The sequence below is a fragment of the Crocodylus porosus genome, unplaced genomic scaffold, assembly GCF_001723895.1.
Source record: "Crocodylus porosus isolate Cpor-Errol unplaced genomic scaffold, CroPor_comp1, whole genome shotgun sequence".
Taxonomy (NCBI): domain Eukaryota; kingdom Metazoa; phylum Chordata; order Crocodylia; family Crocodylidae; genus Crocodylus; species Crocodylus porosus.
Genome location: NW_017728924.1, coordinates 10,927,357 through 10,940,840, shown reverse-complemented (window position 1 = coordinate 10,940,840; position 13,484 = coordinate 10,927,357). Strand labels below are relative to the sequence as shown.

General features: G+C 47.0%; 2 protein-coding genes across 2 annotated transcripts in view; both read right to left on the bottom strand.

Moving 5' to 3' along the window:
* LOC109313659 (centrin-1-like) overlaps positions 1–3,056 on the bottom strand; it is a 12,543-nt gene extending 9,487 nt beyond the window's left edge. The window contains exons 1-2 of the mRNA XM_019540323.1: positions 2,971–3,056; positions 1,668–1,826 (exon numbers count right to left, since the gene is read on the bottom strand). Of these exons, the coding sequence (XP_019395868.1) occupies positions 1,668–1,826; positions 2,971–2,973 (162 nt within the window). The 5' untranslated portion in view covers positions 2,974–3,056. The remainder of the gene's footprint in view (positions 1–1,667; positions 1,827–2,970) is intronic.
* Positions 3,057–6,810: 3,754 nt separating this feature from the next.
* Positions 6,811–13,484, bottom strand: CETN2 (centrin 2). The gene is made up of 5 exons (XM_019540322.1): positions 13,390–13,484; positions 12,054–12,212; positions 9,308–9,436; positions 8,232–8,369; positions 6,811–7,698 (listed from the first exon to the last, which is right to left on the bottom strand). The coding sequence occupies exons 1-5, from the start codon at positions 13,390–13,392 to the stop codon at positions 7,609–7,611; spliced, it is 519 nt and encodes a 172-aa protein (XP_019395867.1). The 5' UTR covers positions 13,393–13,484; the 3' UTR covers positions 6,811–7,608.

The window sequence follows — 13,484 nt, the reverse complement described above, 5'->3', positions numbered from 1 at the left end:
CCCTCCTAAAATCTAGGGCCGCTGCCTTACTGCATGCCTTTGCCACCTTGCGCTGGATGGTGAATTCCAGCAGGCGATGATTGCTGTTGCCCAGGTGGTTGAGCACCCGCAGCCTCCTCACCAGGTCATCACCCGTGGCCAGCACTAGGTCCAACAAGGCACCTCTATAATTCAGGACTCTATGAACTAGGCTAAGGAATAGCCTGAGAGTCATAAAAGCTATGATAGCCTCTTTTTTTCTATCAGTATGGGCTATGTACATAGGCAGAGAAAATGAATGCACATACCACTATACAGCTACACCTGACTTCTCAGAACCTCTGAATTAAATTCCTGCTATATAGATCAGGGGTGTTCAACCACTGGCCTGTGGGCCAGATTCAGCTCCAGTGCCTTGCTATCCAGCCCACAGCGCTCCTCATGGATTTGTGGCTTTGCGCACTAAATCCCACATGCAGGGCAGTACATGGCCTAATCCCAGTGTGCAGTGACGGTGGCACTGGCCATAGAGCCCAATCCGAGGTGGAGCTGGCATGGGATCCCAGGGCCCTGAACATGGCAGAGGGGCTGGGAGGAGCTGGCTCAGGGCCCCAGAGCCCAATCCCTGCATGCAGGGCCAGGTGGAGGCAGTACAAGATCCTGGGGACCTGAACACAGCACGCTGGGCCAGGTGGCAGAGTGCCCCAGGGCTCCAATCTTGGCACCTGGAGATCAGCAGAGGCAGCACAGGATCCCAAGGCCCTGATCCCTGCATGTGGGGCCGGGCAGAGGCAGCACACCGTCTGGGGCCCCAATTCCGGCATAGGGGGCTAGGAGGAAGTGGTGCAGGTTCCCAGGGCCCCAATCCCAGAATGCAGGGCCAGGTGAGGGTAGTGTAGTCTGGATCCAGGCATGCAGGCTTGATCCTGTGACATGGGCTCCACTCCAATCTGGCCCACAGACCAGCCCTTCAGAATTCATTTGACCTGAGAGGCCAAAAGGTTGAGCATCAATGTTATATATTAACTTTATGCAGGAAATGGGGCACAGCAGAAAAGATCCTTAGCTGGATCAGGAAATAAGACTGTTTGCATGATGGCACTGTGAGTGTCCATAGATTCTACCTCAGATCCAAGGAGCTGATGAAGCCCCTGGATCCATGCTCCTGACTAGGCTTGGTCTGTTATGCCATCAAGCAGAGATCAAGTTTTTAACCCATGGCAAAAATCAGCATGGGGAGTGAGGGGAAGAAGTGCCAAGTGCCAGAGAGCAGGGAAATGGGGTAGTTAGTCTTATCTGCCCCAGGGACTCAAAGCTGCTGCTGGTGCAGAGTAATCTGGCCCTGGTTGGCGCTGCTGTTACAGCACCGTAGACTCCCTGGAGAGCCACCCTTCTGGTGCCCATATAAATGGGCACCTCAGGCTGGTACCCAGCTTGCCTACCCCTTGTTATGCTACTGCCTTCAAGAGTCACATGGGAACAGGAGAGGAAACCATAAGGAAAGTTAGTGAGCAGGTGAGCGGGCCTAAGTGCAAGGAGAATAGAACTGAGAGAAAGCCTGAACTTCAGAGTGGCTTGAAACAGTTATTTAGCCTTAAACACGATGGTACAGACATATTATGCTCTCTGATGATTTAGGCCCTTCCATGAAGACCTAATTACTTGTGATTTCTTGGTAAAGACCTTGCCTTCAAGTCTTTAACATCGATCGTGCCAGTGCCATCGGTATCCAGCAAATCAAAGGCTTCTCGGAACTGTTGTTTCTGTTCTTCAGTGAGTACCAGCTTGGGGGCTGCCTTCTTCCTCTGGTAAACTGTCCCTGCTGATGGTTTCTTGAAGCTGGAAGCCTTAAAACATTAGTGAAAGAATAACTGCAATGATTTGTGTGGAGAGAGGGTTTAAAAAGTGAAAGAATTTCTTAGCGTGATATCTCTTATGGACCAACAAGGTTACATTCAAAAGCATTAGACAAGCTTTCAAATGCAACATTGTTCCTCTAACCTATGGTGAGCCAGGGCTGCAGCAGAGGCAATGCAGTAAGACACAGACTTCTTGTTCTACCTTTGTCAGTTGGATTGAAGAGCCCTCTGTTCTCAATTTTTTTTAATCCTGAATAGTGTAGGCAGTATCAGATCACAAATGCTGTGTGCTGTTCTGCTCCCTACATCTTGAAAAGGATGTCACTGAATTACAAAAGTACAGAGATGGGCATGCAAAATGATCAGATGCCTGGAGGAGCTGCCATATAGATCGGGAGAGACTAAAGCTCAGACCCTTCTGCATGGAAAGAAGAAGGCTGAAGGGGGATATGACAGAGGTGCAATCATGAAGGGTGTGGGCCACGTTAACAGGAAACTGCTGTTCACCAAATCCCAGATACTAAACCTAGGGGGCACCTTGTTACATGGTATTAGGGCCTTGTTACATGGTAATTTTGGGCAGCTCCTTAACCCCTGGAGGATTGTCTGCATATGAACACCTGAAACTAGGTGGCTCAAAGTGACATCATTCCAGGGCAGGATTCTCTCTGATATTTGTTACCCAGCTCACATTAACCGGCAGGCACCCCACCTGCACCTCCTCCCCGCCAGCCTGGACTGGACCCGCCGCCCCGGGCACCCCGGGTCCGGCCCTGCTCCCTGCTCGCTGCGGCTGCCCAGCCCGTCTGTCTGAAGGCGCAGGCAGGGAGGGATTCACCTGCCACCCAGCTGCAGCTGCCCGGCTCTCTGGTGGGCTCAGCCAAGAAGAGCGGCAGGCGGGTCGGTCAACCCTTCCCTGCCTGCTTTCCTGGGCCACGAAGGGGCAGTGCAGGGACCCGGGGCGCGGGGGCGGGGCCGGACCCGGCCAGCAGGCGCGGGGGGCGTTTGCAGCGAGGTGTAGCCTTAGAGCGGCCGCCCCCCGGGGGTGGCCCACGAGTGACGGCCCCGGCGCTGCTGTCCTCAGGCCCCAGATCCCGAGCGCGGCGGCGGCCCGGCCCAGCTCCGCTCTCACCATCGCGGCTCCGCGGCCAGTGGCTACGGGGATCCAGACTGGGAGACCGGCAACAATTTCTGCTCACCCCATTGGCTAAGCGCTCTGCGCCGTTGCCGTGGCAACCAGCTCACCATTGGCTAAAGTTGGAGGGGGGGAAAACCCGCTGGATGGCGATTGACCAAACAGAGGAGAGGGCGGGGTGCAGAGAGGCGTTGATTGGCTGAGGCGCTGACGCGAGAAGAGTGGGCGTTCCAACAGGTCGGTGGGAGCGGGCTGGTATTCGGGGCTGGAGCTCCACCCCTCCGCCGGGCCGATTGCCCGACACGTGCGTTTTATCTCTCCCATCATGGGCCGTAAAGACAGCGGAGATGAAGTTCCTGTAAGAACGGCCTGCCCGGCAGAACCACTGCGGTTCTCAGCTCTGCTTCTCCTGGGGCCCGTCAGGGCCTTGTGAGACCTTTCTTTGGGCAGGATTTTAACAGGAGCGGTTACATTTCGAGACATTGTTTGGGGAGTTTGTTACTTACGTTGCTACATCATCCCAGCCATGGCTTTATCTACCTGGGTCTTAAAAACTTAAAAGAGAATGGAGATTCCACTGGCTCTCTGGGTAACCTGTTCCAATGCTTTACTACCCTCCTAGTGAGAGGTTTTTCCTAGTATCTAACTTAAACTTCCCTTGCTGTAATGTTAGACCATTGCTGCTTGTTCTATCATCTGCCACCACTGAGAAGTCTCACTCCATCCTCTTTGGCTGCTGTTATATCTCCCCTTGGTTTTCTCTTCTGCAGACTAAATAGACCCTGTTGCCTCAGCCTCTCCTCAGAAGTCATGTGTCCCAGTTCTGGAACCACTTTCATTGCTCTCTGCTGGGCTCTCTCTAACTTGTCCACATCCTTTCTACAGTGGGGCCCAAAACTGGGCACAGTACTCCAGACTCAGCCTTACCAGTGCCTAACAGAGAGGAAGAATCACTTTCCTCCAGCTGCTGGCAGCACTCCTATTAATGCAGCCCAATATGCTGTTAACCTTCTTTGTGCATTGTTGGCTCATATCGTAAGGAATAGCATTCCTACACTAGCATCTGTAAAGATTGGGCAATTTTATCGAATAGCTGACTGAATGGGCTTTAGCTGAAAGTGCCAAAAACCCTGCTGAAGCATCCAGGCTTTACAGATGATGTAGAACCAGGTTGAAGTAACACATTGCTTCTGCTGGTAAAGTCTGGGGGGGGGGGGTTGTTTGTTTGTTTGTTTTCTTAACATCTGCAAATCTGGCTGTGTGGGTGCTGAGCACCCACAAATTTTTTTCAGTGTGTGCTATAGAGCTGGAGCACCTATGGAATCGGCACCTCCATTTGCAAGAATGTTGTGGGAGACTGTATCAGAAGCCTTGCTAAAGTCAAGGTATATCATGTCCATTAGGACTGTGTGAAACAGCACCATTCCACTACCGTTTATATGAAACAGTGTTTTGTTTCATTTAGTTTAGTTTCAAAAGCACTTTTTGTTTCATCATTTTACACGTTACACCATAGGCTATAACAGGGAAGCATGAAACTGGAGGAGGAGCAGCCTCCTGTGATTGCAGGCAGATCAGGGGCCCGCACCCCCTGGGGAGTCCAGCAGAGCCCCACAGCCCTCCCCGGGGGTGTGGGCAGGAGGCTGCCACTGGTGCTGGGACCTGAGCCTGGTGGAGGGAGGCTGGGCTCCACCTCCCTCCACCAGGTTCAGCACCTAGCAGCTCGCAGCCCAGTGGAGGGAAGGCAGGGCGCAGTACTGAGGCTGCACTCCACCTCCGTCCACCAGTCTCAGCAGCTCGCAGCCCCATGGAACTAAGTCCAATGGCAGGAGGCAGAGTGCGGCACTGGCTCTGCCTGCCTTCTGCCACCAGGCTGAGCTCCATGAGGCTGGTGGAGATGATCAGAGCACATGCAGGAGGTGGGGAGAGCTAGGGCTGTGCTCTCCCTCAGGCTGCACCACATGGGACTGCAGAGCTGCTCGAAGTGCAGCCCTGGCTCTCTCCTGCCTCCCAACATCTGGCTGCTGTTTCAAAATTTGAAACTTTTTGACTGGCTTCATTTCATTTCGAGACTATTTCAAAGCCCTTTGTTTCAATTTTGGTATTTTGAGCTTGAAACGAGTCAAAACAGCATCAACATGAAACAGCTGTCAAAGCTTTGCACAACCGTAATGTCCACTGCTCTTCCCACATCCACAAAACCAGTCATCATTTCAACAAAGGCGGCAATGAAGTTTGTCAGGCCCTACTTGCCCTTGGTGAATCTGTTCTGACTCCTCCTAATCACCTTCTTCTCCAGGTGCTTGGAAATGTAGAGAGGGGACTGAACGATCTCATAAATGCATTTTGTGTCTCACTTCTTCACTTGCCTACTTCTCTTCCCATCACTTATCAATACTTCTCATATGTAAAACCCATTTTCAGTTATAAGAGTGATGTATCTGTGATCTTCCAGAAATTATGCAAGAGGCAAGGATTTCTTAGGGTAATATTCTTTATTAGACCAACTGCATAGTTGAGATAACAAGCTTTCAAATGCATTCTACCTTAGGTCTAAAGAGTGCCTTGCATTCAAAAGCGTGTTTTATTTTTTTTTAAATGCAACATAGTTGGTCCAGTAAAAGAGATCACTTTAAGGCCCTTGCTACATGTTGCATGTATTATGTTTACTGGTTAATTGCACAATACATTTATATGAGCCATACATGCAAAGTAATTATTACTCTGTAAAAATGACTATCCAGCTATAAAAAAAACCCCAAGCAGCTACAAAGTTAGTGCCCAAAAGTGTGTAACAACTCTACGGCTGGTTTCTATCCAGCTTTAATTTGAACATGCAGCAGGGACCTAAGAAATCCCTTCTCATTTTAAACTCTCCCCTGTAATTAGGATCTCTTGCCACAGGAGGGCACCAGACATTAGAATACATCATGTTTTTATTAACTGTCTAGACTAATGATATGTTCCAATCCAAGACAGAGACAAGCTGTTTAAAAAACAAAACAAAAAACCAAACAACTTCAAAAAATATGCCAGGTGCAGTATTCCTTGTGTAATTTTATTTTTATATTAAATTGAGTTTTCCACTCCAGCTGGTAGAATGTGAAGGTATAAAAATAAGTGTGGCAGTGACATATTGAACAGAACTTTAACCATTCTCATCCAGATGGTTCCCAACAGTGGGTTCAAAGTGAAGGAAGGGTCACTTCACACACCTGCAGCCCACCAGCAGAACTGATAACTAGTACTTTAAAGTAAAAGATCCAGTGATCAGGAGAAGCAGGGCAGCAATCATGCAGTTATATCTCTCCAGAGTTGGTTTGCAAACTTTCATTTCCACAGGGTTTAGGGAACCAAGCCTAATAATTTGACTGGGTTCTACAGTATTGACTTGAGGAAAGCATAGGGACAGAGGGAATGTGGACAGTCAGGTAGCCACTGGAGTTTCAGAAGGAAAGGGATGAATCTCCCCTCTCTCCCTCTGGTGGAAAGAGTTGAAGGATTTTTGAGTTTTAGAACTTCACACATGGAGTGGGTAGTAGATACGGGGTCCTATTTCCATTTATGTACCATCTGACTGGTCATTTGATAGAGGAATAGCATTCTTACATTTCTGAAGGGAAGTAGACCAGATGATCCTAGAGGTCCCTTCCATCCCCATGATTTTATATGGCACCTCTATGCAAAATGGATAAGCACATTTCTGCAGATTCTTTGTCCGATGGGAAAACAGGTAATACCTGCGAACCCATCTGTTGTTAAATCTAAATGTCAAGACACTTTCAAAAAGATTTGGAATAATTAGTGTTGTTTACATATTTAAGAAGTCAACTCTGGTAATGTTTGTATTCTTGTACATTTATTTCCACAACCATAATGGCTAAAAACAAAATTTTAAATAAAAATCTTACATTCTGTGGCCACTTAGTGGTCCCAAGAACAAACGGAGCTTTGGTTATTATTAACAACTGTAAATTCTCTTCCCTCCTCATACTAAGGGCAGATTACTCAAAGATAAATTTCCATAGACAGCAATAGGCTGAATTGTAGCAATCTATTCACTTACATTTTTTCAACAGTATAATAAAAATGGGGGGAAGAGTCAGTTGTTATAACACACGCGCACACACACAGTGTCATTTGGACAGAGTGAAAAAGCTGATCCCTGCAAGTCTGCCAGATGCAGAATTTGCTTTAACTGGACCCAAACAAAAACCTTGGATCCAAAAATCCCCTAATGTACAAGAAAGTATGGATTGGCACTTTCTGGCATGAAGCCCTCTCTTCTGTTTATAATGCTGTAAGCAAAAACAAATATCCTTTAGGTACTGTTTTAAATCAGATGAAGCTCTAGATTTCACCACTAGAAATATGAATTTTACACTTCAAGCTTAACTGCATGGGAAAACCAAAAAGAACAAATAAGCTACGTTTTTCCTCAATGAAAATGGTTTCAGGGTTTCAGTTTCATTGTAGCAGCCAGAAACAATTCACAAAGTAAACTTAAAGATCAGCCACTCAAATGACTTGTCCTTTTGCTTGTCCCTGAAGAAGTGACAGAGGCAGAAGAAAAGAGGCACATACCATATGTATTTGCAAATAAGCATAAAAAGCAAAAAAGAAAAAAAAAATGTGTCAGTAAAGGCTGGTCTTCTTCATGATCCGCAGAAACTCCTGCTCATTCACTTCCCCATCTCCATCTCTGTCTGCTTCATCAATCATTTCCTGCAGGATGATAAAAATCCAGTGACTACATTAGATAGGGTCATTAATGTATACTATTAAGAAGGAAAGGGAATGGAAAAGATTCAGGCTTTCATTACAACAAGCTTCAAACTGACAACTGATGAAGTTACCACAGTAGAATAGAGGAAACTGGAGGGAATGGAAAAACTAAGGACTGAGGAAAAGAAATAATTTAAGTAAAGTTCAGCACTCTCTGAAATTCCAAGTATAATTTGTGCATTTGTACATTAAGGACTGGATCTTTGGGTTTGGGTAAGCTGCCCAACACAGGAAGGGCCAGGATTTATGAAGGGATGAATGGCAAAAGATCTACTGGGTACTGTAGCCTCATCCCTTTAAAACAGAACATGTTCATGGACCAAGATTTTACTGCAAAGCTCTTGGAGTCTGTAGCACTCTGGCACTACACACTTTGTAGCAGTTTTATGTAATTTAAAAAATAAGAAACTGAATACTACAATCAATGCCTATGTACATAATATACATAGACAAACTCGCACAGAAGTACAAACCTGCAGTTCCTCATCTGTGAGATTTTCCCCAAGCTCTTTGGCTACACGCTTAAGATTCTTGAAAGAGATTTTGCCAGTCTCATCATCATCGAACAGTTTGAAGGCTTTCAGAATCTCCTCTTTAGAATCTTTTTCAGCCTTAAAAAATTAAACATGCAAGTTTCCAGAAAAGTGTTGTTAATGTGTAGTTGCAACTAAAAATTCTTATCAGTAACTTAAAAACAAAAAATGTTCATGAAAGCAAATGCATTGAGTTTCCTGTGTTTATAACAACATTAAATGTTAAAGAAACCTAGTGATCAGGAAATACACAATACTAAGTGAAAACATATACAGCCTTATTGCTGCACATGCAGCAGTGTTCTCTAAATTGCACTTGTTTGTTCTTTTCACATCTGGAATCTTTGGATGAGTAACCAGTTTTGCAGTATTACGCTACAATGCTTTTCGAAGATTTTTAAATGTACAGACTACAGTTGTTAATATCTTAAAAACTGGAAAGTCCTCAACTCCATTACAACAATTGTAACACTCATTCACACACTTTATCACGACTTATCACTTCTCAGTAATCAAAATTATTTTTTCTTTCACTTATATAGTCCTAATAGCATTACTTTCTTTTTCACTCCTCCTCCTCTCTCACTAAAACAGGGGTTGACAACTTACAGCCTATTGGCAGATCCCACCCATACAGCCTTTTGATCTGGCCTTCAGACATGGGGCTTCAGTGGCACTGGGTGATGGTGGGGCTTTGACAGCAATCACTCTCCTTAGGAAGGCAAAAGGAAAAACAGGGTGGGTGCTTTTCCTGTGCAGGACAGAAAAAAGGAGCAGTGGAAGCTGGATTCTAGCACCTACCCCACCATGCACCTCTGAGCTAAAAAAGGTCAATCCAGCCCACAGAAGTTCTGGTAGGATGGTTCCAGTTTTGCAATCAACTTGTGCATACTTGGTTGCCAAGATTAAGCAAGGAAATTCCAAGTCCTTTTAATTTCCCACTGAAGTCAGTAGGGGATGAAAGACACCTAGCAATTTGCAAAATTGACTCCACTACAACTGTGTGATTTACTTACCATTTTTTGAGTCATCACTGCCAGAAAGTCATGGAAGCTGATTTTTCCTGTTCCTTCCTTATCAATGTCTGATATCATTTTCTTGATCTCTTCTTTCTTGGGTTCAAACCCTAGTGCTCTCATGGCCACCTGCAAACAGTTAGAATAGACCAGCATGTGGTGGGCAATGTAAACAGAAGCATGGAAAATAGTGTTAACTGTATGCCACCTGGTAGCTAAATCAGGTATTTCATGTCTCAGTGCAAACAGCAAGATTGAAGAGCAAGTGATGAAGCAGCATTTTTCTGAACACACTGATAAAACACAACATGACACTGAAAAACCAGCGTCCTACAGCCACCCATTTGGATAGCACAGGAGTGCCCTGGACATGCTCTAGAGAATACTTTCCACCATCCTGGTCCAGTGGCGAGGTACCAGTGTGAATACTCAGACATTAATTATAAGAACTCTCTTCTCCCATAATAAAGAAACCCAACAGACTAGTGACCCATGCTACATATGGAATTGCTCCTCTGGACCATAAGGTACTTCACCTTAGTTCTTTAGCTTTTCATTTAAGGCACTAGCCAATTGTCTGTCAAGAATGATTGGGGGGTGGGTGAGAGGGAGCGGGCAGGAACGGAGCCCCAGGACACCCACCCCATCCAGCCCACTCCCCCTTGCCTTCTGCTGCTTGGAATCTAGGCCCACTCCACTCCCTGCCACAGCAGCGGGGGGAAGGGAGGACCAGGCCTGGGCCCAATGCAGGGGAGGACCAGGCCCAGGGGTGGGGAGAAGCTGGGCTGCTGCAGCAGAGGGCCCAGGCTGACCCGGAAGCAGCAGGGGAACAGGAGCAGGCTCAGGGCTGACGTGGGGGAGTGGGGGTGGGGGAGGAGTGGGACCAGGCCCGATGGGGAGAGGAGGGTCGCTCCTCCCTTCCCATTGCAGCTGCCATGTTGGACCAATGCCGCAGCAGGCCAGCTTTTCCCCTGGCTTGGGCTCATTCCCTCCCCTCCCCCCAGGTCCAGCCAACATGGGGGAGGAGGGAGCCCAGCCCCAATGTGAGGAGGAGGCCCACTCCTTCCCTCCCCCAGCTGCTGCTGCATCAGGCCAGACCCACTGTTCCCTCACCCCCCTGCTGCAGCAAGCTGGCTTTCCCCCACCACCCCACTCAGGGGATTGTCAGCCAATCAGCATGCAAATAAAGCGTTACAGACAGACTTGGGTTTTTATAACATTAGAACTAGGTTTAAAGATAGCTATCTAATCTCTGGAAGTGGTTCTATACGGAAGACATGGAAATTAACTATTCTTTTCTTTTAAGTATATTATATAGTAGTATCCAAGCTTATGAGGATTAAAAAATATCATTTTTAAGGATCTGAATACAACCTGAGGTCATTTTGGGAGATAAGGCATGCTGGGTTTTTACATTCTGCATTAGGAGTAGGATAGAAATTCAAGAGGGGAAAGTGTAAGGTTTGACAAAAAAATAGAACAGATGGGCACAGCCATCTTATCACTATGAAAACCAAATGTAAAGACAAAAGACAGAGCACTTTCCCATTGTCTTTGGCACAATTACCATCTGAACACTGCCTTGATAAGGAACCACACACCTACTAAAAGGAGAGCCAAATTCAGTTTTCCTGGACGCAAAAAAAATTACTGGGAGGCACAGAAAACTCAAGAAATATAACCCCAAGGGGGAAAAAATCTTACTATATCCCATACTGTACTGGACTCCAATCTACTAGTCTCTTCAATTCAATCAGGAGAGAAGCTTAAGCCCTGAGAATTTTAGGCATACGGCCTGTGACAAAACATGTTCAGCAAGGATTCTGGGCCATCTGGAAATCTCCTTTGTTAGACAAGCATCTGGTTTTTCCCTTGTCTCACTTTGTAGAACATTGGTTCTCAATTTTTTTTTAGACTAGAGGCACCTGAGTCACTAGAGTCAAAAGACCCCTTGTAAAATGCCAGCTCTTAGGTTTTACTCATTTTTGACTACAGAAAAATAACAGAGCAATTCTTCTGTTACAAACAACTCAGAACCACAACAGGTCATAACGTTTATAACACTATGTATTCCTTTTCAAAGTTTCTGGGTTTATCTTGTGAATCATGTTTGCACACCTAACTGTTCCAGCATTGTGGCACCCCATAGCCTCCTTGAAAGGATCTCAACCCCACCCTACAGTACCACAGCACCCTGGCTGAGAATCACTATTGTAGAAGTTGCTTCCAATACTGCTGGATTCCACATAATGAAGCATTATTTCTATAGGTATAGAAGTCAGTGATTATAAGGTCTCCTTAAGAGTGTGTTACTGTGATACATAATGGGAGTCATTATCTTCAGTCTAAAGCACCAAGAAGTACTTAATATCTATTCTGAAAAATAAAAAGGCCACAAAAATGAATTAAACTGATATTTTTAACGGGACTTAGCACGACTTCCATAATGGTACAATCATTAATAAGAAAAATGCAGGTTTTATAATGGATAAAAACCTTTTAACCTTTTACCAAGACATACAAAGTTGATGAGACCCTATTACTACCTTCTGAGTTTTTGTTAACCTAGATCTCCAACGGGAGAAAGGGATAGCTGCAACATAAGTCTTTGGTTCTGTGGTGACGAAAAGGTTTTATACTAGAAAAGGATGAAAATCACCCTTCCCCAGCTTATGTCCCTAAAGCTCTCTCTCCATTTGCAATTTAAAACTCAATTCATTTACACTTTTCTGCTAAGAAGTCTTGCCTTTAGCTCTTTCACGTCTATGTTCCCAGTGCCATCGGTATCAAACAGATCAAATGCTTCTCGGATCTCCTGCTTTTGGTCTTCAGTGAGTTCGAGTTTGGGACCCGTCTTCTTTCTCTGGGCTGCTCCCCCTAATGCAGATTTCTTGAAGCTAGAAGCCTTGGAACACACATGAAAGCACAGGAGAAGAATCAGATTCCAACAGCAGGCAAAAGAGCCTTGTTTACACTTCCACAGTTCCACTCAAAAGGTCAGGATTTCTTAGGATGATATCTTTTATTGGAACAACTCCGTAGCTGGGATAAAGTCAGACAAGCTTTTGAATATAATACAATTCCCTCAGCTCTCTGATTACAGGACACCAGGCACAGCAAGTGAAGCAAGGCACAGGGGAGCAACTGAGCAAAATTCTCAGATGCAGCACAGCTCAGTTATAGTGGAAGACCCCCTTCCCTCTTCCAGCTGTTGCAGCACTGCTCCAACTAAAGAAAGGCTTCTGCTACAGCCTGGAGCTGATGGAAGGCGGGGGTGGGCTGGGGGGAGAAAGTTGCAGGAAGGACAAGGAAACACTCTCATGCCTTCCACCGCATGCCACAACTCCTTCAGCAGCTGCTGCCTTCCTACGATGACCAGCAGGCCATATTGGCACAGCTACAACAGAGATCATAGGAGCCATAGGAAAATAGGGCTGGAAGAGAACTCACAAGGTCACCTATTCCAGCGTTTCTCAACCCATGGGTCATGACCCAAAACGATTGCCGGAACATATGAAAGGATTGCAAACAAACTTTACTACAAAGTAAAGGGGATTCTTTGTTAAAGGAGAAAAGTGCGGGAAACTGTGGGTCTTCCCTTGAAGGCTAGCAGGGTCCCAGCCTGCAAGGGGCTGCTTGAGGTCCACCATGCCCCACACACTGGGGGGCTGGGGCTGGGCAGCAGCAGGTCAGGAGCGAGAGACATGGGGTCAGGACTGGCCATCAACATTTGCAAATGGATCCTGGTTGAGAAGCGCTGGTCTAGTCCAGCCCCCTGCTCAAGGCAGACACCATCCCACCGTCTGTCCCACCGCCTCCCGAACGCTTCCAAGGCAGAAGATTGCGCCGCTTCTCCAACCGGCCTGTGCAACCGCCGACGCCCCCGGCAAGAAAGCTCAAAGCAGGAGGCCGCACAGAGGTGCTGCACAGGCAGGGCCGGAGACAGCAGCACCGCCAGGTGCCCCCAGGACGCAGCGCGCAAATGAGCACGTCCCCGGCCCGCGGCGCTCCAGGGCGGCCAACAGGAGCAAATGGGCCACGACCGCCCCGCCCGGTTCCGCCGCCGCCTCGGCCGCACTCACCATCCCTCAAGCGACGCCGTTGGCTCGGCTCTAGTGCTTACAGCACCCCTATCAATGCCGGGCCAGCCCATTGGTCAGCTCCTCTCCCCGGATGC